The following is a 26,072-nucleotide window of genomic DNA, read 5'->3' on the forward strand; positions in this document are numbered from 1 at the left end:
GTAAACGAACCGTACTGTAGTAAACGACCTTTGTAAATTTGAGCTTCGTTGCTGGTAAGCAGGAGAAAGATCTATGGCACCGCTTGAAGTAAAACTCTCTATTCATGTGGAAGATGCTGGATTAGACAGATACAGCCAAGTCATTGATGCCAAGTTTCTATTCGTTACTTAATTATGTTGGAAACAGATTCAGTTTCCATTTCAACCAACATGGACAGGTTTTGCCCCAAATACATCGACCATTTTGTAATGCATCAATCTCGGGTAAGACACACCGGATCCCATGCAAGCTTGTCATGGCGTCATAAACAAGATAACCGGCCTGACATTAAGTGATCCACTCGTCTTATTCGGGACAAGCCGAATACCGACTCGTGCCCCCCTGGGAGGATTCCATGTTGAATATATGAACATCAGAACTAATTCAGACAAGAACAACAACTCAATTTCTGTTTAATTCCAATAGAAACAAGTGTTTGCCACTGATATGGCAATGTCCCCCGCCGCTAAAGAATGGAACATCTATATTTACTATTTTTTATTTTTGGTCACACACACGATGCCTGAAATGACTGGTGTCTGCATAATCACCCAATGTAGGCTGTCAACAAAATTGAAAACATTGGGTGCAATGTTTTATGAGATATCGCGTTTAAATAAGTTTAAATGTGGTCAAAGTGTTGTGGTGACCTTGAAGATAAGGTCAAGGTCACGCAAATCGACTGGTGTCTGCGTAATAACCCAATGTAGGCTGACACCAAATTTGAAGACATTGGGTACAACAGTTCATGAGATATCGCGTGAACAAGAGTTGGAAAAGTGGTCAAAGTGTCGTGGTGACCTTGAAGATAAGGTCAAGGTCACGCAAATCGACTGGTGTCTGCGTAATCCCCCAATGTAGGCTGACACCAAATTTGAAGACATTGGGTACAACAGTTCATGAGATATCGCGTGAACAAGAGTTGGAAAAGTGGTCAAAGTGTCGTGGTGACCTTGAAAATAAGGTCAAGGTCATGCAAATCGACTGGTGTCTGCGTAATCCCCCAATGTAGGCTGACACCAAATTTGAAGACATTGGGTACAACAGTTCATGAGATATCGCGTGAACAAGAGTTGGAAAAGTGGTCAAAGTGTCGTGGTGACCTTGAAAATAAGGTCAAGGTCACGCAAATCGACTGGTGTCTGCGTAATCCCCCAATGTAGGCTGACACCAAATTTGAAGACATTGGGTACAACAGTTCATGAGATATCGCGTGAACAAGAGTTGGAAAAGTGGTCAAAGTGTCGTGGTGACCTTTGAAAATAAGGTCAAGGTCACGCAAATCGACTGGTGTCTGCGTAATCCCCCAATGTAGGCTGACACCAAATTTGAAGACATTGGGTACAACAGTTCATGAGATATCGCGTGAACAAGAGTTGGAAAAGTGGTCAAAGTGTCGTGGTGACCTTGAAAATAAGGTCAAGGTCACGCAAATCGACTGGTGTCTGCGTAATCCCCCAATGTAGGCTGACACCAAATTTGAAGACATTGGGTACAACAGTTCATGAGATATCGCGTGAACAAGAGTTGGAAAAGTGGTCAAAGTGTCGTGGTGACCTTGAAAATAAGGTCAAGGTCACGCAAATCGACTGGTGTCTGCGTAATCCCCCAATGTAGGCTGACACCAAATTTGAAGACATTGGGTACAACAGCTCATGAGATATCAGGTGAACAAGAGTTGGAAAATGGTCAAAGTGTCGTGGTGACCTTGAAAATAAGGTCACGGTCACGCAAATCGACTGGTGTCTGCATAATCCCCCAATGTAGGCTGACACCAAATTTGAAGTCATTGGGTACAACAGTTCATGAGATATCGCGTTAACAAGAATCGGGAGCTGTTACAAATTCTGGTATAGATACACTAATCAGTTTAAAATAATCTCAAACTGAACAATTTGTGGAGAGTCCAAACATAATATATGTACGGGATGTCTACCAGTTGTCTGAACTTGCCTGTATGGCATTGCTGCCATAAACCTGGTGACATTTAAAATTAGTACGTTGAAAAGATGTATGAAGGACTCAAAGAAAAGTCAGACTACAATATCCCCAGTGAAGTGAAATGTAAGCACAGTGCTTAAGTTTAAAGTTGATAAGTTATATATAAATAGATTGCTTTCAATCTCGTAGCAATTTATAATTACATTACCTCAATATGTTGCAAAGCGCACTTAAAATCTCGAAAACATGCCCGCAAGATCGTTAGTGAAAACACTCAATTGGAAACATGAGAGCCGTGTGTATTTGAATTTCTCATCGTTTCTGACCCTATCCTTATTAAACACTACATATTAGACAACACAATTCTATTGGATGTGTTCTGTACAAGGTCAAATTGACGATATATATTTTTCAAGATCTTGTAAACAATTACAAAATGCCATAACGATACAAATACTCGGGATTATACAAACGAGCCGTCTGAGTTATTTACACATCCCTTATGTTTTTAACAAATACGATTAGTTTTGTGTTTATGTTATGTGGTTTCACTAACTGCCAATAGGGAGCTGAAAATCTCGGAACTTGCACATCATGAAATGTCCTTGATCCACTCTTCATCAGCTGATGAACGTCAACAAAATGACCACAACTTAAAAGTGCAAAAATTGCTGAACACAAGTCATCAGTATGCAAACAAAATGATAAGTCAGCTATATCGGAGCACAAGGCAAATAACCCAAGTCATGTAATCATGTGGAATGATATTAGGGTGATTTCGAGAAATAACAACGACTGACGTCTGAGAAAACTACAGGAAGCTGTCGAGATAAGGAGACATAAACCAGCAATTAATCGTGATCAAGGTGTATACCTGCCAAGTGCGTGGGACCTCTTGATTAACTTTTGATGAACTTAAGATAAAAGGAAAAACGAGTCTACTATTCTTTTTGGAAAGCAATTCAACTTTCAACTCTATTATTTAGCATGAATTTTCATCATTATGTAATTAACTCTTCAAACTCACTTATACAGTACTCTCCCTAGTGTACTGTGATGTCACTTGCATTGTGACGTCATAACTCAGTTATGACGTCATAGTGACGACGTCATAGTCCTAACTGCCAGTTCACCTGATGAAGGGACCTGGAATGGTCTCGAAATGTTGTGAGAGAAATTAAAAAAGAAGTTTAATCCATAAAAATATCTTGGACATGCAAAAATTTAGTTTGCTTTTAGATAGTAGCTCAATAAAACCTGGGCACGTATTTCACTTAGATCTTCTTTTGTGTTATCTTATTGTTCAATTAACAGCTATTCTTCCGTAGAATGTTAGTTGTCTCACTGTTGGGCATTGTATATATTTTTCAGTGTTTCTGGCCACTGCTTACCCATTTTACAATCTATAGTTCGAAAGTTGAAATAGCAAACTGGGTGGTTTGGAGTTCTTTTTGTGTCCTTAACAGTTATCCGTATTGATAGTCTGTACAGTTTGATTTGTCTGTGTATTGAAGACCGATACTTTATAGTGATAAGAATTATATATTGCAGATGCATTGTTAGATTTAACTCACTCTAAAAATTCATTCTGATATTCGTTTGCGGAACATAAACCTTACCTTCTACTTTTAAAAGGCACTTCCGTACATTCACGTCGCCAGTGCCTTGCAAGGTGACGACGCATTTGTACTCCCCTGCGTCATTTTCCTTGACATCCTTTATATCAAATCCAACGCTGTCAGTCCTATTCAGTCGAAAACGGCCCATGTAGTTTTTGTTGATTATCAGTGTGTCCTATAAAAAAAAAAGTGATAGGCATTTAGAGGGAGGCATATATTTCCAAAGAGGTGTGTGTGTGTGTGTGTGTGTGTGTGTGTGTGTGTGTGTGTGTGTGTACACACCTGTGACAATGATTCATTGTACGACTGGGCAATCTGTGTGTCGTTGAAATACCATTCAACGACAATGAATGGAGGAACGTCATCTGTCCAGGTTATAACACAATTTTCGCCACTATAACAAGTCATATTCCCCGATTGGTCGTTGGCATCTGCATGATCTGAAAAAACGAACAAAGATGATGACCATAAAACAGACAGACCTTATTGATAAAATACACAAACCACACCAACTGGAGTTATGAGAGACTATGAAGTAAAACAGCAAAGAATATTTTAAAAAATAAAATAGCATAAAAGGTTAGTACAGTTTAAGATCATTTGAATAGATATACACTTCGAGCATGTAAAATATCCCTGCAGGTTTTGGCACTAATACATATAAATAAAGGGTTGGCTAAACGTAACATAACTTTTCAACATCAGACAGATCTCTAACATTGAGTATGATATCATGCAGCGGCGGCGTCCTGATGTGATTGTAAAAGAGGCAATGTAATAAGACGTGAGATTCATCCTCAGTTTTGTAGAAGCAGGACAGGTTTTCATATCTTCACGTTTCCATCTTTAAAGGGGCAATTCCACATTTAAAAAGCGTAAGTGCTCGCCTGTTTGCACGATTCATATTACATGACAGATAACTTCACATGAATATGTTATTTTAAAAGTCTTGTACACTCGTATCCATGCTTTTCCCATGCTGTCAACCTTCTTTCTGTAAGTTCTCCTTCTATTCACTTGTAAACTTATTCATTTCACTTTTCTCAATAACGTGACCGATATGTCGTTTACAATATTTCACAGTAGTGTTTAAAAAGTTGGAGAGTTCGTATTCTCTAAATTTTCTGTGTACTCTTTTATTCCCAATTCCACTTATGCTTCCGTGCATAGTTGTCTGCCTATACAAATACATGTATAGCTCTGTTGGTCCTGGTTTTCTCCATGTTGACTAAACGTCCCCACTGCTTTCCACTGTCTCACGATAGGCGGGGTCCAGGCTAGCTCCCCTTGCACTGCTGCATTGGATGTGTATTTACCGACTCCGAGGAAGTATCCCATAGCTCTGTGCTGCACTGTGTTCACTGCTGAGTGGTCTAATGTGCCCAATATAGCTGCTACCACAATCCAGTTTAGACCAGACTATAGCATCATACAACTTTTTAAAGGTTTTATGATGCATTCCACCTAAGGCTTTAGATTTGGCGATGAAGAGACCAGGCAACCCACTTGCAGATTTTGCTGCTGTTTTTGAAATTTGGTCGTAGTCTAAAACTTCTGTCAAATGAAGGCCGAGATATTTGTAACAGTTAGTTGTCTCTAATGTTTTGCTTCCACAGGCGAATTTAAAATACGATTTAGTGATAGACGGGGTCGTAAAACGCACCACATTAGATTTTTCCTCATTTATACTGATATTATTACTGGTACACCACGTATTGAGAATATACAACAGTAGTGACAGATCTTCATCTGCTTCCGCTAATAGGACCAGATCTTCTGCATAGGCTAGGATACCAATTTTCTTATTTCCATCTACAGATATCCCAATATCCAACCTGTTGATTCTGTCGATAAAGGTCATTGATAAAGAGATTAAACAGAAGTGGGGAAAGAACACAGCCCTGCTTCAGTCCAGCATTTACAGAAAAGTAGCCAGTCGTTTTACCATTTATTTTCAAACAACTCTGTGATAGGTGACAAGTGACAAGTGACAAGTTTATTCGGTCATAAGGCCCCATGGCCCAAAAGCACATGGCAGTACATTTCAATATCATATGCATGACATCTCAAGTTGGCAGATTTCGTTTCAAGCATATGGACAGATTTTTTATATGTTTTGGGACTGTTAGACGTTAACAGTTGATACGATTTTTTCCTTGTAGGACATGTGAAATAAAACGGAGAGATTAGTTGCTCCCTTAGATGTATATAATACGGACAAACTAATACAAAGTGGTACTCATCTTCTACAACACTCATAGTACAATTAGAGCATAAAAGTTTGTCGGTATCAATATCATTATCGTACCTTAATTTACAAATCTTCAATTTATGGGACTGAAATCAAAATTTAGAAAATATTCGTAATAAATCTTTATGACTAAACAGTTCTATAACATATTGTCTAACAAAGATTTAAAGCTAGTATAAAGAGGGAAATCACTTCTTCCCGATAGTCTACCATGCCAATCCTTGAACTGTACACCCTTACAGCGTGTCGAAAAGGTATGCATAAATATGTCATAATTGCCCAAATCCTGAGATATCCAAACATCAGAAAAGCCCATCAAAAACAATAACATACGAACCCCTGTTACCCAGTTTACTTTACCATTACTATCAGTTCAACTTTAGCATTTCGTAGCACGCTTTAGGATTACGATCAGGTTGCATACAAAGAAGCATATGCCAATACCCGACACAGCGACTGAAATAACTTATACAAACTGGATATCTTCCAACATCGCCCAATACAACACGAGTCGGAGTCAATTTAGAAATATTCAAACACCTTTTAAAAAATACACTTTGGACTTTCTCAGTATCTCCTCTATAAGTGAAACCCCATATTTCCGAACCATATAATATAATTGGCATTATTTTGGTATCAAATATTTTCTGGACTACAACAAATGGGAGTGAAGGATAAACTTTAATCAATTTGTAAACTGCGTAGAAAGCCTTCCTAGCTTGAACTGAAAGAGTTTCACAAGCTTTAGACCACACTAATCTTAAGGAAAATACAATGCCAAGATATGTGTAGTAGGTGACGTATTTTAACCTCTTTACCCGAATAGTACCACTCCTCTACGCTCTTTAAACACCCTCCATTTCGAAAACCTATTATATTTGATTTATCTAAGTTAACCTCTAAACCCCACTTCAAACAATAATTATGTAAGAATCCAAATGTTGTTGTAACCCATAAACTGAATCGTCTACCAACACTACGTCATCAGCAAACAACAAGAAACTATCTTCAATTTCTTCAGTGACAAAAATACCTCTTAAACTACTATTTTAAAATTCTATAGCCCACTCGTTGATGAATAGAGTGTATAAAACAGGGCTTAACATACAGCCTTGGCGAACGCCGGAAGATGTTGAAAACGATTCAGTTTTACATCTATTCATTACTATACATGCCTTGACTTTACCATACATATCTCAACATACACAACTCTAAATGTTCTTATAGATGGGGGACGGTGGGGTAGCCTAATGGTTAAAGCGTCCGCTCAACATGCTGAAGACCCGGGTTCGATTCCCCACATGGGTACAATGTGTGAAGCCCATTTCCGGTATCCCCCGCCGTCATATTGCTGGAATATTGCTAAAAGCGGCGTAAACTCATACTCACTCACTCTTATAGATGGCTAACACTCAATGGGATATTTTGCCTTTTTGTCCTAAATCAGCTAGTTTGGTCCATAGTATTTTCCTGTCCACAGAATCATAAGCTTTCCGAAAGTCTATTAAAGCAGTAAATGTAGATTTTGATAGTGCCTTGCGAGTGTCGATAATTGACGTTAGCGTTGATACATAGTCAATAGTTGAACGTCCTTGTCGGAATCATGGTCATGGAGTATCCCTGTTTCCTCCGCCCAAACATTAAATCGGTCGTTTAGGACACAACATGTAATTTTTAGAGTAAAATTGATATTTTATACTTATCCTGACTCATGCTCTTTTTGCTTGTCTTCTTCTTCTTGCGAACATAGTGGAACACTTGTATCTCCCTAATTGAAGCTCCCTTCAATGTAAAATCACTAATTAGTACTCAGCACGAGTTACCTCCCTTCCACAAGCGCGGGAACGAGGGCGCCACCTCCACCCATGTGCCTCACTCTCTCCTCATATACTGAGCCCAACATTTGAATTTACAGGGAAATCCAAAGTGTTATGTGGGGAGGATGGGAGGGCTTACCTCATGAGTCAGGATAAGTATAAAATATCAATTTTACTCTAAAATTACATATTTTTCCTTATCCTGACTCATGCTCTTTTTGCTTGTAGACTCCGACGGAAAGGGAGGTGGGAAATATATAATACTTTGGATTTTAATAATTAGTGATTTGAACTGTGATGATTGTAATAACCCTATGGGAACTTCATAAAGGTACTGAACTGATGAATTCCTGCTGCTAACTTATCAGCTGCCATATAAAGGTTATTACAAAGTACTTATTATGATAAAGTATATATAACATTAATACAATGCTTAAGACTAATAGACTTAAGCTTGTTAATATGCTAGTATAAACTCCTTAGAGTTTGTTAGCTAAAATACTTTAAGATATAAACATAGTACTAAGCTTAAGATATGATTAAACTTAAGCTAATTATATAATAGCAAAACTCTTTAGAGTTTGTTAGTTAATATACTTATATGATATAGATATAATGCTGAGCTTTAGATATGAATAAGCTTTAGCTACATATATAATAGCAAAACTCTGTAGAGTTTGTTAGCTAATATATTTTACAATATGAGTATAGTACTGTGCTTAAGATATAATTAACTTAAGCTACATATATAATAGCCAAAACTCTATAGAGTTTATTAGCTTATAGATTAATAATGTAACCATAGTACTAAGCTTAAGATAAGATTAGACTTAAGCTAAATGTATATAGCAAAAAAAACTCCTTAGAGTTTATTAACTAATATACTTTTATGTTATAACCATAGTACTGAGCTTAAGATATAATTAAACTTAAGCTATATATATATAATAGCAAAACTCATTGGGTTTTGTTAGCTAATACATTTTATAATGTAACCATACTGCTTAAGATATGATGAAACTTAAGCTAATTGTATAATAGCAAAAACCCTTTAGAGTTTGTTAGCTAAAATACTTATATGATATAAACCTAGTATTGAGTTTATGAAGGAAACCTTAAGCTACATATATAATAGCAAAAACTCCGTAGAGTTTGTTAGCTAATATACTTATATGATATAAACATAGTATTGAGCTTTGAAGGAAACTTTAAGCTACATATATAATAGCAAAAACTCCGTAGAGTTTGTTAGCTAATATACTTATATGATATAAACATAGTATTGAGCTTAAGATTTGAAGGAAACTTAAGCTACATATATAATAGCAAAAAAAACTCCGTAGAGTTTGTTAGCTAATACAAGTTATAATGTAACCATTAAGCTTAAATTATGATGAAACTTAAGCCAAATATATAATAGCAAAAAACTCTTTTAGAGTTTTGATAGCTAAAATACCTATATGATATAAACATAGTACTGCGCTTAAGATATGAATAAGCTTAAGTTACATATAGCAAAAAACTCTGTAGAGTTTGTTAGCTAATACATGTTATAATGTAACCATATTGCTTAAGATATGATGAGACTTAAGCCAAATAGCAAAAACTCTTTAGAGTTTGTTAGCTAATATACTTATATGATATAAACATAGTACTGAGCTTAAGATATGAATAAGCTTAAGCTACCTATATAAAGCCCAAACTCTGTAGAGTTTGTTAGCTTATATCTTTTACAATCTGAGTATAGTACTATGCTTAAGATATAATTAAGTTAAGGTAAATATATAATAACCAACTCTGTAGAGTTGTTAACTTATATATATTGTATGATGTAATAATCATAGTACTGTGATGATAAAAGAACTTAAGCAAATTATATATAGCATGTAGCTATTTAGTACTGTTATAAGATAAGTAGAAATCTGTAAGATTGACTTATCTTCTCGAGGAACTGTCAACTGTAGTCACGAGGACCATGGGATCGAATTGGTGGATACCTGAGGCGTCCTCGGTGATGATATCTCTCAGATAATGGTTGGCAACCACCATATCAGGATCTCCAGAAAATAAACCCTCCATTATTTCAAATAACATTGTGTAGATCAATGCAGAAGTTAGCTCTAATATCATGAGTATTAAAAGCTCATGGAGGGTCGGATTTGGGTCCATCCGTCTTGTATGCACGTAGTATGACAGTTCTGATCCAAGCGGAGATATAGTGCAGTGAGATTTCATTCTGCGTAAGTTGATGATAGAGGAAATAATCTGTTGTATTATTCCCTTCTGTTTGGTTCGGTGGAGATAAATTTACAGTGCTCTTGCTGGCCATCGTGATAGAATCATCGTATCATGAAGTCCAAGTATGTCATCCAGGCGTGTTCATAAACCTCACTTGTGAGGTGTTGGAACACTATATTCAGATCCCCAAGTTGGAGGGTGAAACTTCCGTTTTAATTCTCCAATCAGAAAGTTTAAGTAGGTTTACTAACCATCTAGTTGTGTTAGTAGCTTGATTATGAAATTCAGCTGTAGTCTGAGGCGGCTGTGGATTTAGATCCACTTGTATCCCGTCGTCTAGGTTATTAGCTGCAAAGTCCTTGGCGATGTAGGTGCACAACCAGGTGTGTCTGTCCTCGTTGAAGTTTATGTAAAATTGCCTGACTGCCGTGCCCTCGTCCTAACTTGACAGGGGAGGTCTCTAACCTGAAGAAAGCAGCCCAATCATGAAGGTTCAGATTAACTGGACTGTAAGGAGGCTTGCTCGTTCACTGATATATAGTTGTCACTTGTAGCGTAAGTGTTGACCTGTGAACTAAGATCGACCTCTCGTAGGTCGTTGTCCATCGCGTCCAATCAGAACAAGGCATTTTGATTCTGTAGAATACCCGCGACTGTGATGTCACGGTGTAGCAGGAAAAACCTTGTATAAAATCTTGCCGTCGTTGATATTAGCATAATCGTCGGTCTTCACCGTAGCTTCCGAAGTTACCCGAGTGACCCGCGTGTTTGAGGGTTAAAAAGACGCTTTAGCGAAACCTCCGGTAGCGAAATACCTCGCTCTGTAATATTAATGCTGGGTAGGTTATTTTCCTGGCTGTCGTGAAAGTAACTTCAGTTTTGAATATAATTCGACTTTCTTATATAAAGGTACAATAAACTTGCAAGTTGTCAGCTTGTAGACTGTATACATGAATGTATCGTCATAATTGTAGAATTAAAGCTGAACTTGTTGTACATATTTCTTCTCAGAAACTTTGGCGATTATGAGTTATACCGCTGTAACAAGGCTGCTGTTCAATTTCGATATTGAATTGTCTGCAGATCTGCGTAATGGTCACGCATGTAGATACTCTTATCGTAGTCCGGGATTGCATATTCTAGCAATCTATACGGAAAGGTTGATTTTTGTGAAGATCTATGCAACGTCGTTGATTAATTAATATAGCGACGTTTGTGTTGTAAATAGCCTGTGCAATTGTCTTCGCGTGAGGCTTATAGGCGGCATATGGCATACAGTTGATAGACAACTTATGCGATGTCTTGAAGACGGACTGGCAGTAGCTATATATGACGAGTGGCTAATATATGGAGACCTTGGAGGAGAATTCCTCGGTGGGCCGCCGGAGATTTTGAAGCTCTCGAAGTATCAATCTAGATTTCCTGTGTGAGGTAGACTTGGAGCCACTTAGCCTTCGCGACCTTCAGCGAAGGTATTGAGTCAGAACCCGATCAGTATATATATAATATATGGCTTGCTTCGCTGAGCGACCTCTGTGTTCAACAGGAGTGAGTGAGTGAGTGTATTGTTTTCGCCGCACTCAGCAATATGTGGGGTCGGTGAAGCGCTACTCCTCCGTGGCGTCCCTTGTAACTGGTGAGGCTCTAGCTCCTTCGGCGGAGGTGGCCTGGGACTTCCTAGGCTGAAGTGTCTAGAAACCGATCAATATATGGCGTTAGCTTCATACAGGGTGTGGTTCTTGCTGGTCTGCATAAGTAGAGCCAGTAGATCATCCTATCATCTTCAGAAGTCGTGTCACGAAATCTGGTGATAAGAATCTCATTGATCGTTCTAGATCTATTAATGCCAATAACATCGCCTCTGGCGTTTGAACTATTATGGCTTTATGGTAGGCTGTGTCCACATACTGTGGCACCGCGGCAATCGAAGTCGTCCGGAGGTAAGGTGATGGCGTCTGCCTCGTCTTCCTTTATCAGGTATGTCTGCGCCGAGTTGCCACTCTTGGAAGGTGAAGAGAGATCTAGGTTGTTTACCATCCAATATCGTATCTCAGCGTCTGAGAAAATGATGCCTCCATCATTTTCTATCCCAGCATCACTGATGAGAGGTTGATGCTCTTCTGATGGTGGACTGTGTATTTCTATCTCTATGTCGGGTGACGCTCGGGGAGACCTGACTGTAGACTTGTGTGCAGACTTGTGTGGTGACCTGTGAGACGATCGACGTGGTGATGTACGAGGAGATCGGCGCGGTTAACGGCGCGGAGATCGTGTTGGTGAACTGCGTCTATGGGTTGACCTTCTCGGAGACCTGTGAGGAGAATGTTGATAGCTTCGCGAAGCTTCCTCTGCGTCCGGTCCTGGGGAACGGCGATTTGACCTTCGCGAAGGCTTCCGTGAGGTCTGACGGTCTGATTCCGCATCTAGGGATGAAGCCGAGGAATGTGATGATCTATCCCGCCCGCGAAGGCCTTCGCGAAGGCTGTACATCTGGGTCCTTCGTGGAGGTGGTCTGCGACTTCCTTCGCGAAGGTGGCTTCGTCGTGGCTGCTACGCTGATGGGGGTGCCTCTGGGGTGTCGTCTGCGTTGGAACCTTCGCGAAGGCTCGGGCCTTGGGCTGGCTGCTTCCCAGTCTGTGGTGGCCCTCCATCATAATCATGATTTGCCGCAACAGTTCATCTGGGATGGTCTGCGACGTAATTAGTCGGTGCCCTCTCTGCGATGTTAGCGGGACCCTCAGGAAGTCGTCTGGCGTCAGTGTAGAGACATCAGGCTGCATGGCGATCTCTGCTGATGTCACTGTAGCTGTCTCCGGTAAGCTTCTTGTGGCGTGACGTCGGGGATGATGATCAGCTGATCATCGTAGAGGCCAGTTCAGCGGCTGGAACAATCTCGGTTGAGAAAGTCCTAGTAGACTTCGTTGATTTCCCCTCAGAGGTCGGCGCTGCCCTGGGGGTGCGAAGTCTGCGTTGAGTGTTGGTAGCGGCAGGACCCTCAGGAAGATCATAGAATATCGGCGTTGGTACATCAGGCTGCATGTTGATCTCGCGCTGACATCACTGTTGCCGACATCGGTCATTCTTTTGATGTACATCAGGTATGATGATCGGCTGATCATCATACAGGCCCAAATCTGCGGCGGGAACAATCTCGGCTGAGAAAGTTCAAGTAGACTTCGTTGATTTCCCCTCAGAGGTCAGCGTTGAGATGCAGTAGAAAAACTCTAGTCTTGGCTGCACGGTGGGATGTCTGGGGAAGCAGGGCGCTTCTTGGAGGCGGCGGACTCGTCCCGCCTCTCCACCACTCTAGCGGAACACCAGGCGGAGCGGGGTCGACCAACAGCAGTAGACTGGCGAGGGGTTCAGGTGTATCAGTCATGGCTAGACTCTGCATATGCGACCTATCTGCTGCGCAGCGTCTCAAACGCATAAAGTAATTATTTATTAAAGGCAGAAATGGATAAATTAGTACCGCAACTGCAAGCGTGAATAAAATGAACATGGCGCAGTACAACTAGGGCATATTAAATGCGGATCAGCAGCAGAATAAAAAGCGTAATCTGCAACAGAACAGAATTTTTATCAGCGTAATCCACTGAAACAAACACGGCGTCCGTGAATAAACAGTAGAAACACGACTAAATATCAATATATAATTGTTGAAGGATACTAGCTAAACCTCTATAGATGTCTATACGAGGTAACTAACTAAATATAATCAAAGGATATAGTGTGTCGGGAGACACAGGTGCTCTCACGTCCAGCTCACTGGGCGAAGAAGGAGAGAGTGAGGCACATGGGTGGAGGTGGCGCCCTCGTTCCCGCGCTTGTGGAAGGGAGGTAACTCGTGCTGAGTACTAATTAGTGATTTTACATTGAAGGGAGCTTCAATTAGGGAGATACAAGTGTTCCACTATGTTCGCAAGAAGAAGAAGACAAGCAAAAAGAGCATGAGTCAGGATAAGGAAAAATAATAAAGTTTATATATTGACGGGAGACGAGTAATGCCCCTATACAACCAGAGACCATATAATAGATTATATGGTCACTGATACAACATAGGGTGTCGAGGGTCGATTGTTGATGACTTGGGAATGGGGTTTATAATTCCTTGTCCCAATTTGTCAGGCACGATTCCTGTGCTAAAACACACGTTGAACAATCTAAGGAGTATGGGTATGACGTTCTTTCTGTTGAGTAATTCTACGGGAATGTTGTCATTTCCCTGTGCTTTCCCACATTTGGCTCGCGCAATCACTGATGTCAGTTTTGTGAGAGTGACGTCAGTGTTCAAACCCTCAGGGTTGTCCCGAACGCCGCTGTTGAGAAGGTCAGAGTAGGCTGTCTTCCAGGTTTCCGTGACGACTACTTCATTTCAGCATATGCTCCCATCTTCGGCGAAAATTTCCATGGGGATATTCTTTACTCTGTTGTTCCCGATTCTTTTCTAGAATTCACCACTATTTTTATCATATATTTCTTCCAGCTCATTTTGTACTTTTAAAACATAGGACCTCTTGGCTTTTTGGGCTGCTTTGTCAAATCTTTTCCTATGTCGTTTAAAATCTTCCCTGTATATGTGCTTATGCTCATGTTTATTTCTACACCACAGTTTTTCAGCAGAGCACATACTGTTCCCAAGTTTAGTTAGTTCTTCATTCCACCAAAGCTTTTCAACTGGTCTATTTTTGTTGTCTTCTGAATCAAGTAAAACGGTTCTTTTCACAAGTTTCTCCTCCATCTCACCGTGAAAAACAGACACACACTCATCATACTTGTTACCAATGTCCTTGCATCGGTTTCCATGTCTTCAATCACTTTATTTAGTAGAGATAAACTCTCGTCCGATGTAAGGAAATCAGCAGAGATAGATGTTATTCCTTGAGTAAGTGTTGTGTTGTCGGGTTTAACGATTCCTTGGGTTCCAACTACAGACTCACTTTCCATTCCAACAGTGAGTGGTCCAACTTAAGAACTTCCTGTGCATCAACTGTGAGCACGCACTGGGCTGACTGTGCCAAGACATTGGGAGCGAGTAACTGTGAAGTCAGTGAAGCGAAGGAACCACGCAGTAATTTATACATTAACAGATGGTGCCTTGCTTGAAACACATGTAAAATTGATATTCATAGTGTTTCTACCATTTAGAGTAAGTGAGTGAGTAAAGTTTTACGCCGCACACAGCAATATTCCAGCTATGTGGCGGCGGTCTGTAAATAATCGAGTCTGGAGCAGACAATCCAGTGATCAACAGCATGATCATCGATCTGCGCAACTGGGAACCGATGACATGTGTCAACCAAGTCAGTGAGCATGACCATCCGATCCTGTTAGTTGCCTCTCACAACAAGCATGGGTTACTGAAAATCAATTCTAACCCGGACCTTCACGGGTTCTACCATTTAGAAGACAATAGTTTCCATTCACTAAAAAATCAATAAAAACTTTACCATGAATATTGAGCGACTCTAGTGTCTAAGTCATAGAGCAACTATCTGACTCCATTTTGAGTGAATGGTCTATCCGAATATCGACTCCATGGGATAGTGGATACAGCGTCTGTCCCGAGAACGATCCTATGGTATTCCGACATATAGCACAGTGGATAATCTTTCCTGCTTCCGACGTTGGTGCATTGGCTTTAAAAACGTTTGCCAATCCACTGACATCTGGTTTGGATAGAGCAGTTGCAACAGAACATCTCCTAAGTAATCTAATGGAGAGATTGTCTTTCTTGACCAACTCCGCGATGTACTGGATAGGTTGTTTGCCCATTCTTTTGTATTCTGGACTGAGGATATCCTTTACACGAATTAGTGGATACAGTGTTACGTGACCGACTCCATGGTATAGAGGATCCACAGCATGCCTGGAGACTCCATCCATGCTGTATGCCTGGATACCAACTCCGCGGTGTAGAGGATCGACGGTATGCCTGGAGACCACCTCTGTGGTGTTGAGGATCGACAGTATGTCTGGAGACAACCTCCAAGGTGTAGAGGATCGACAGTATGTCTGGAGACCCCGTCCGTGGTGTTGAGAATCGACAGTATGCCTGGAGACAACCAACAAGGTGTAGAGGATCGACAGTATGCCTGGAGACCCCATCCATGCTGTATGCCTGGAGACCAACTCCGCGATGTAGAGGATCGACAGTATGCCTGGAGACCACCTCCGTGGTGTTAAGGATCGACAGTATGCCTGGAGACAACCTCCAAGGTGTAGAGGATCGACAGTATGTCTGGAGACAACCTCCAAGGTGTAGAGGATCGACAGTATGTCTGGAGACCCCATCTTTGGTGTAGAGAATCGACAGTATGCCTGGAGACCACCTCCGTGGTGTTAAGGATCGACAGTATGCCTGGAGACAACCTCCAAGGTGTAGAGGATCGACAGTATGTCTGGAGACCCCATCTTTGGTGTAGAGGATCGACAGTATGCCTGGAGACCACCTCCGTGGTGTTAAGGATCGACAGTATGCCTGGAGACAACCTCCAAGGTGTAGAGGATCGACAGTATGTCTGGAGACCCCATCTTTGGTGTAGAGGATCGACAGTATGCCTGGAGACCACCTCCGTGGTGTTAAGGATCGACAGTATGCCTGGAGACAACCTCCAAGGTGTAGAGGATCGACAGTATGTCTGGAGACCCCATCTTTGGTGTAGAGGATCGACAGTATGCCTGGAGACCACCTCCGCTGTGTAGAGGATCGACAGTATGCCTGGAGACAACCTCCAAGGTGTAGAGGATCGACAGTATGTCTGGAGACCCCATCTTTGGTGTAGAGGATCGACAGTATGCCTGGAGACCACCTCCGTGTAGAGGATCGACGGTATGCCTGGAGACCACCTCCGTGGTGTAGAGGATCGACAGTATGCCTGGAGACCACTTTCATGTGGTGATGGATTGTGTCTGTTCATTGTATCTCGGTGAGCTCCAACCCCTAACACCGACATAAGTCAAGAATAGTAGAAGCAGCCACCCACACACGTGCAAACACGTCGCTACACGGGTGAAATATTACTGTATGCAAAGTTGAACCCCAAATCACTCCACGAATTATTCTTACGAATGGATAAATGATCGTGTATATTAACATGTTATGTCCGCTTCTTTCGAGTTGTCTGATCGTGGATAAGGACGTGTTTTTGAATATGTGAGTGAGGCTGAGGCTGAGGCTGAGTGAGTGGCGGATTTACTGGTATGGGAGTGCATACACAGATTCGAAACAGGGGCGGATACAGCTTTTTGAGAATGGAGGTGTGTGTCTGTGTGTGTGGGGTGTGTGTGTGTGTGTCTGGTTCCGCCTATGCTATCTATGTTACTTCACACATGAACAAGCAAATTACACTTATAAAATGGAACTACCGATAAATGATTATAAATAAACAATTGAACACAATGGACTGTAATTTTTTTTTAAAATATGAAACTCAAATACTGTAAACTACTACGTTGCACCCCGTTTCTTGGTTTGCAGTTGCTTCACTCAGGTAACATTAGTGGTGGAAACATTACGTTTTAAGTTTTTCGATAAAAATGTCTCAGCTCGACTCACAATGAAACAGTGACACGGCAACGTTCGCAATGTTTTACACTCCCACAATGCATCCGTGGAATGTGGCTTGACTAGTCAGCTTTATCAGGATGTACCTATCTAAACTTACATTGGAAGTAGAAATGCGACGTTCCTATTGCCCCATCGGCAACTTACAATAATCACAGGCGTAATAAAGATACAATATAAAACATATTTAACCCGAATGTGAACTGTATTCAAACTGTTTAGTTTTACGTTGGGGTTCAGGCTTGTCAATGGAACAGCACGCAAGTTAGCTCTGAGTGAGGATTGCTAATTTAGGTCACTGACACTGTCGTTCCTCGGTTTCTTTTCTGCCTGAGATTAATCGTTGGGAAAGTATTAAATTTGGCATCTTAGAAAAGCGTCATCGTACTTTAACTGTAATAGGTCAGGGTAAAAGTGTACTTCATTACACTATACATGGGGGGTAGAGAGAACTGTATTTCTTAAACATATACTCAGCACACGTACTATAAGTACAATATATAACTACAGTAAACAGCGCACCTGACCATGATGAAAGCAGCCACAGTAGTATGAGCAGTAATTTCCAGTCTGCAAATAAGAAAATAAAAGAAATAAGGAAACTCAGTTAGACTAAAAATGACAAATATTTGTTGCATTGATATTCCAAATGTTTCCATGGTAACACATATGTATCATACGAACAAGTAAGAAACCTGGGGCCCCATTAATAAAGATTCTAAGAATGAAAAATAATTCTTAACTCTGGTTAATTCTAAGAATAAATCAATTTAAATATTATGAAAACTTGTAACATGAAGAATGAGAGTGACTTCCCTTGGCAAACGGGATACCTAAAAACATTGTATTATACTGGAACGTAACAAATCCTTATAAAAATAATGCAAGTATATATATAATTAATTATCATGTATACAGTAATTAATATTATAATAATATAGTTAAACAATTATAAGTCTGAGACTCCTAGACCTCTACATTACTGTGATGTTTATTTTTGTGTAAAATAAATCAAAACCCTTGAAAATATTTACTTTGTGAATGATTATCATTCATTAATTTAATTTGGATAAATTAATGTCGGTATGTTTCTTATTTTGTTTATACCTTTAATATTTGACCTATTTGAATATTGATAATATTAAAAAATATACACAAAAAACTTGTTTGACATCAAATATAGCCTCCCTATAAATGAATTTTTTTACTATATGAAAAATCAAATGATATCACAGATTTTTCTACATTTCTATAAGTAATATGAAATATTTCAGTGCACACAAGGAAACTAGATGTGTAGTGGAACAAGGCATAGGACAGATGAAAAGAAGATTCACGTTCTTCATGGTGAAATTCGTCTCAAACCCCAAAAGGCGGCAAAGGTTTGTAAATTCAATGTCTTACCTCCATTGTCACTGATGAAATTGTGATATTGTTAATCATATGAAATTATTTGAATCATCATTTATAATGGAAATGCTTTCATGTATTGTTATACAAAGGTGACTGTGAATGTATGTAATGAGATTGAGTTATTTCCAAAACTACAGAATTAATTCAAATGTTAATTCAAAATAAAGAGGCAATTTTTTATTCCTTACAATGTACCTCAGAATGTAAGACCCTATATCAAATGTAATATAACACATTAACAGGTTATAACAGTTTGTGCTATGCTGCACAACATCTGTAAAGACAGAAACATTGGCCTGCCTCCAGGGAATCCTCCACTACCAGGCAACAATGGCTTCAATTTGCCAATCGTCCAACCAGCTGGGAATGGTCTCCGATACAGACAGCAGTTTGTAAACACTCACTTATAAGTTGAAAGGTATAATCTTAGATGCAATGAGAAAGAAAGTATTTTATTTGAACAACCAATTTTATTGTGTTCAATTCAACAGACAACAGATAACTAAATACAAGTTAATGACAAAAGAAATTTTCAAAAAGCATCAACAATATAATTTACTTTTAACAATTTATGAAAGTCAAAAAGTAGCAGTTCATTAATTGCTCCATATGTATTCAAAATTTCATTAAGATAGTGTAAATCTAAGAAGATGAAATATGAACATGGAGGCTTTAGTATTCCAAAGGTAGAAAATATTATAAAATCCCCAAAACTTGCATGGATTACAAGACTGCTGTGAGACAATTCTACATGTATAGAAAATGCTTCACTATGTAATCCAAATATTAAGAGACTGTGGATTGCGGATGGTGTTTATAACAAATATATGTTATCCACTGTTTATGGATGGATGTTGTGGAGTCATGGTCTGAATATGTAACAATTTGCTCAGAATGTGACTCATAGTACAGAGGTCTACATCAATCACTTTGGCACAACAACAATATTTTGCTTGAATATATAAAAAGGAGAAATTTCACTTTTAAACATGTGGAAAACATAATTCCCTGCCCTATTTTACCTTGTAATACAGTGAAACCAGCCAACATCAGCACCTGTCTAATCCGGCACACTGTCAAAACGGGCATACAATTTCTAACATTTCACAACAATATTATGATCATTAAAACATTGTCTAATCCGGCACCTATCCCAACAAGCAATGTTAACTGTAATTAACATTTTCTAAACTGGCATAGAACCCATAATCCAAGTATCTCCAAAATAACTTGTAGTAAACAGTTTCACAAAACACTATGTTAAATATGTTTAATAAAAACAAATGGGTAATAAAAATGGGAAGAAATATTTGTTCGAGACTTCCAACAGAATAAATTGGAAAATATTAATTTGATTGCTAATCGATGTACTCAAAATGTTAATCTAAACTGGTTTCAATACAAGATAATTCAGAATATTTTGACAACTAATAATCACGTGCATAAGTTTGGATACATTGTTTCACCTGTGTGTTCATTTTGTAAATAGGTCCCTGAGATTGTTATATATGTATTACGTGATTGTACCCAATCAAGCAAAGCATGGAAAGAGTTGGCTAAATGGTTAGGAAAGTTGGGTGAAGGATACATTGATTTAACACCAGAAAATAGCCGTTTTTCATGTACAACATGAACAATATTATGTATCTACACATAGATATGTATTTGTAAACACTTGCTGGAAAATAATGGGTAATGTGAAAATGACATATCTTGCATGCTACCAGATGCAGTCAAACCTGCACAAGCCATGTTTCATATGCAATATGAAACAATTCTGTATATCTACGCATACCTATGTACATGTAAACATCTGGTGAGAAATAATGGGTATTTTGAAAATGACTTAGGCCCTATGAAAAAATGTCATCCACACTTAATTGGTAATGCTTTTTTGTGAAAAGTCATGAACACGTATCATAATTGATAGAATTGATAAAAATGTTAATGATATAAGCATGTAGGTAAGTACTCTTTTCATTATCGTTAGTCAGAATGTATTTTGTTTTACATTTTCTTACCATACTAAAAGCCAGAGGAAGTTTTCTTAAGCAATAATTAATATGTTTGAGTTGATTTATGATCTGATTGAAATTTCTACATATCATGCTTAAAGTTCATTTTTAAATTTTTTAATCTTTTTGAATACTGCAGCTGAGCTTCTAGGACATCAAGCTCCAGCTGGCGCTTCCTGGCCTGATGGTTCCTATCTTGATCTGAGCAAGGCAGTGGCGGATTTTGTACAGGCTGGAAGTCCTGCGTCTGCATGCTGTATGTGGGCTGCGCCGTCTGCACTGGAGGCATTGCTGCAAACAGGCTCTCCTTATCCAGTGAACTGTATATATAAAGAGTAGAAATAATGAGTGCACATGTTATTATACTGTAAGATACAATGCTGTTGAATAATTTTGTATATTATTGTGATGTATTTGTTTGTATGTATCCATGTTGATTATGTAAACTGATTATGATATAAAATGTTTCAAGGTGTCAAATAATAGATATACTGAATATTGACTAATCATCAATACCTGTCCTCCACACCAGCAAGTGTTCATCCTGTGTGTGATACGTTCATCCCTGCTACATCTATTTTCTAACAAGATACATGTAGATATTTCTAATAAAAGTCCAAAAGGAGAACAACTTCACACATTTAGCATAAATAGTACTCATTATTTTAATAATGTTTGGTTATATAATTATGTATTTGCAATTTCAATTTTACCTTGTCGTATCAATGACTTGGAGAAAGGAGGTGTCAGTGCCTTCCTCCAGTCCAGAAATGGAAACATTTGTTTCACCCAGGATGTCGTGGACTGTCTGAGCTACAGCTGAAAGTGTGGCAGTGTTTGGACCACCCCCTGTAAATATATGATTTAAAAATAACATATCATAATTAAAACATTAAAAAATAAACATTTGACATCATTTTATCACTGACCAAGTATTTCTAATTCCGTATCTGTACATCACACTTTTAAACTAATGATAGAGAAATGTTGTCATTCAAATAATATTATTAGCTTATTATCCCTTTGCATTTTCATTGATTAGATATTATGTTATACTTATATATTCTGCTAATTGTACAGATTAAGTGTAAAAAATGTAATTTTCTGAGTAAAATTGATATTTTATACTTATCCTGACTCATGTATTATTGCTTGTCTCCTTCCTTCCGCGAACGTTAGTGGAACACTTGCATCTCCTTTTTGAAGCTCCCTTCAAAAAAGCAGATGTAAAATCACTACTCACCATGAGTTGCCTCCTTCTCCGTTTTGGAGCCACCCGTCTTCCCACTCTCCGAATTGCAAGCCCGACACTTAGATTTTCTGGGAAATCCAAAGTGCCTAGCGGGAAGGTTGGGAGGGCTTACCTCATGAGTCAGGATAAGTATAAAATATCAATTTTACTCAGAAAATTACATATTTTTCCTTATCCTGACTCATGTATTATTGCTTGTAGAATCCTACGGCTTTGGTGGTGGGTCAAGCCACTTCTGGATTCCAATTTGGTGATTTACGTCTTGCGTACCCCCCCTATGGGAACTTCCTGGTAGCACTTCAATTTACTGCTAGGCTCTGCTGCTGCTGTAACCCTTTACTTCCAGCTTTCTCTGATGGGGGGACCACAATTGTTAACTTTTGGTCCTTGCTTCTGTTAACATTTTTATGTGGATTTTAGCATCTCCATCTCTGGATGCAAGCATCAAGTGGAGAAGCGACCCTTCTTATGTACGAGTACGTCCTTACAAGTACTGGGTCTTATCACTTATGCTAGTCTGTCTTAGACGTGCATATGGACTCTAAAGCTGTAACTCTCCTGAGTGTTGGCTTTTGCAAGTCATGTGATAAAAGGGCGAGACTCTGTCTCAGCGCCTCTGTGGAACTGTCAATTGTTGTGCTACAACAAGTGGGCCAAACTGGTGAATGCCAGAGACGTCCTTAGTGGCGATGTCTCTCAGGTAGTGGTTGGCAAACACCATGTCCGATTTCCAGAAGCAGCCCTCCATTATCGTCGTGATAGAGCAGTTTCCATGTAGAGCGAAAGTGTTGACGCCAGAGCTCTAATTTCATGTGGATTGGAGGCTCTTGGAGGATCAAGTCCTGCTGCTTTGTAGGCCCGTCAGAATGACAGTTCTCATCCATATTGATATCGTGAGTCGCGAGAGATCTCAATCTGTGTCTCTGCCGATATAGGGATGAAAAGACGCTTGAATTTTCGTCTCCTGGTCCTAGACTTTTGTAGGTAGACTTTTAATGCTCTTACTGGGCACAAGGATAGGTCCTGTGTATCCTGTGGCCCAAGGACTGATGATAGTGCTGGGATGTGGAATTGTCTGTCCGGTTGACCTGGCAGTTGATTCTTTGCTATAAAGTCCCATCTCAGTCCCATATGCACGATGTTTCGATTTTCATCAAATCGTGTCCTTTCAAAGTCTAGAGCATGTATTTCCGACATCCTTGCTGCTGTTGCTAAGGCAATCAGGAATAGAGTTTTCTGTGTCAAGAACTCAAAAGATGTCCTATTTAATGGTTCATAAGTGTCACTGGTGAGATGCCGTAGAACTATGTTGAGGTCCCAAGCCGGAGCTTTAAATCTCTGTTGTTGGTCCTCCAGTTTAAAAGAGCGTAGTAAGGCCAGTAACTCTGGTACCTTGTCAGTTTTACACTCGTCCTCATAGTGATAACTGAGCTCAATGCCGCTAGGTATGTTGAGAGTGTTGACCCTTTTTAACCGCTTCGTTTGTCTAGGTGACAAAGATAGTGCGCCACTTGAGGGTGTGTCGCTTTCATGGCTGTGAAGCCTGTTTTCAAAGCGTAGGTCTCAAAGCTTCGCCACTTGTCGTCGTACAAGTTGCGTGTTGACTTGCGTAAAGCTAGCGTGATCGCTTTAGCTGCCCTGGCGGAATATCCTCTCTTATGCAAGCACGTCTTGATACGGTCCATGTGTGTAGGCGGAACACCTTGGGGCTGCCGTGTGCTTGCTTTGTGTGTGGATGTACTAGCAAGTTCGTCCACTCTGGTAGTTGCAGTTGAGGCGGTCCTAGTTCTTGTATGAGAATGGGGAACCATATTCTCGCTGGCCAATATCAGTTGCAGGTTCCTCGTCTGCATGATTTTCTGCAACACTTTCGGTATTAGAGCTGGTGGCGGGAACGCGTTTTACAAGCGTTTAGTCCTTCCCAAGAGATGCATCTGTTGCCCATGCTCGTGGATCTGGTATTGGGAGAGACGAATGTTACCAGTTGATTGTTGAATCTTGTGGCAAACAAGTCTATTAGTGGCGCTCCTATCTCTTGTATGATCTGTTTGAAGATTTCTGGATGTAGCATCCATTCTGTTGGGGATGGCTGAGTTGGACGAGATAGTGCGTCTGCTATCACATTCTTGGCTCCTGGAATGTGGCATGCTTTATGTGGATGTTCAGATTGTCTGTTATGCTGAACCGATGAAAGCACAGGTTCAGAAGGTTCGCCGACCTTGTTTGTTTATGTAGAACGCCATTGTGGAGTTGTCCGTGTGTACCGTTAGATGAGCATTCTTTAAAATGCTGGTCCAGTTGAATATGGCGTTTATCACTGCTTTCATTTCTAGCATGCTGATGTGCAGATCTTTCTCTTGTAATGTCCATTTCCCAGCTGACACTTCGTTGTCGAGGTGTGCTCCCCATCCTTGGAGAGATGCATCCACATAGAGATGCGTCTTGCACAACGGTTCTGATAAGTAGGTGCCTCCGCAAACATTCGATCTCTGAGTCCACCATAGTAGATATGGTTTTAGTCTGTCCGGGAGTCCAAAGGGGTCCGGATCGTCCAGATGTGCAATTATGAAGACCTGTAGTGGGTGTAGTTGTAATCTCCCTCTGCGCGTCATATCATGTGCTGACGTGAGGAGACCCAACAGGCTCTGCCACTTTCGGAGTGGCCACGGAGAGAGTAGAGCTTGCGATACCATCTGTTGTATCTTTAGCCAACGGTCCTCTGGTACTATTATGCGGTTTTCTGTTGTGATCAGCCGAATTGCTAGGAACTGCAGGTCCTGTGTAGGCTCTAGTTCCGACTTGAGGAGATTCACTAGCCACCAGTTCCGACTTGAGGAGATTCACTAGCCACCCTAGTTGTGTGAGAAGCCTGATGGTAAAGTCCAGCTGTAGTCTGAGATGATTGGGATCTTGATGAGCCTGAATCCCATCGTCTAGGTAGAACGCACTGCGTAGACCTCCATGATGTAGGTATGTGACTATGGGGTTTGTCACTCTTGTAAACAACCAGGGGACCGATGATATTCCAAATGGCAGGACTTTCCATTGGTAGTGTCGTCCGTCTAGTAGGAATCTAAGGTACTTCCTTGATTTCGGATGTATAGGAATGTGCAGGTATGCGTCCTGTAAATCTATGCTGGCCATATGGTCCAACGGACAGACGAGATGTAGTAGTAGAGGCAAATGAATCATTTTGAACTTTGCTGGTTTGCGTAGATAATCTCTGTTGAATGTCCTCATGTTGTAAATTAGTCGGAACTTTTCTTTGGAGTTTTTCTTTGGTACGAGGAAAACTGGGGAGTAGAATCCTGATGAGATCTGGTCCTGATCTATCACCTCTATAGCGTCCTTCTCTAGTAGAGATGTGACCGCTTTTTGCAGCCTCTCTGTCCGATGGGTTGCAAAGTTGAACCTCTGAGGTGCGTTTGTTAATGGAGGGGCTGCTTGTAGTTGTATATGATATCCCTCTCTTAGGATGTTGGATACAAATTGATCTTGAAGAATTCCCCAGTTCTCCAAGTAGCGTTGTAGACGTCCACCCACTTGGGAAGGTTGAACAGGAATGGCTGGGGGTGGAAGACTCCAGTCGTTCCGAACTCGCCCTTCATCGTCTAAAGCCTCTGGCACCTCTGGGTGCCCTGCCTCGTCCGGATCATCCTCTATAGTTACCGGATGGGCGACGAAAAGAATCCTTTCCTCCTTTGGAGGTTCCCATTTTCTTTTCTCTTGCTTTCTGGATGCCTGCAAATTTAGATTTGCCAGAGTAGCGTTGGGACATCTGCCTGATGACACTGGCTAGTGTATCAATGGACTTAATCATCATGACTTCCCTGGATTCCTTTGTGACTTCCTTGACAACCTCGTCAATCTCCCCTGCGAAGATGGATGTTGTAGACCATGGAGCTCTGTACAGAGTCTT

General features: G+C 40.2%; 1 protein-coding gene across 1 annotated transcript in view; it reads right to left on the bottom strand.

Moving 5' to 3' along the window:
• Positions 1 to 3,214: 3,214 nt before the first annotated feature.
• Positions 3,215 to 26,072, bottom strand: part of LOC124254796 — a 45,702-nt gene continuing 22,844 nt past the window's right edge. The window contains exons 2-4 of the mRNA XM_046688646.1: positions 17,996 to 18,043; positions 3,883 to 4,040; positions 3,215 to 3,775 (exon numbers count right to left, since the gene is read on the bottom strand). Coding sequence (XP_046544602.1) covers positions 3,557 to 3,775; positions 3,883 to 4,040; positions 17,996 to 18,043 — 425 coding nt within the window. The 3' untranslated portion in view covers positions 3,215 to 3,556. The remainder of the gene's footprint in view (positions 3,776 to 3,882; positions 4,041 to 17,995; positions 18,044 to 26,072) is intronic.

This window comes from Haliotis rubra, unplaced genomic scaffold, assembly GCF_003918875.1.
Source record: "Haliotis rubra isolate DU_JTF1 unplaced genomic scaffold, ASM391887v1 Scf583, whole genome shotgun sequence".
In the NCBI taxonomy this organism is placed as follows: Eukaryota; Metazoa; Mollusca; class Gastropoda; order Lepetellida; family Haliotidae; genus Haliotis; species Haliotis rubra.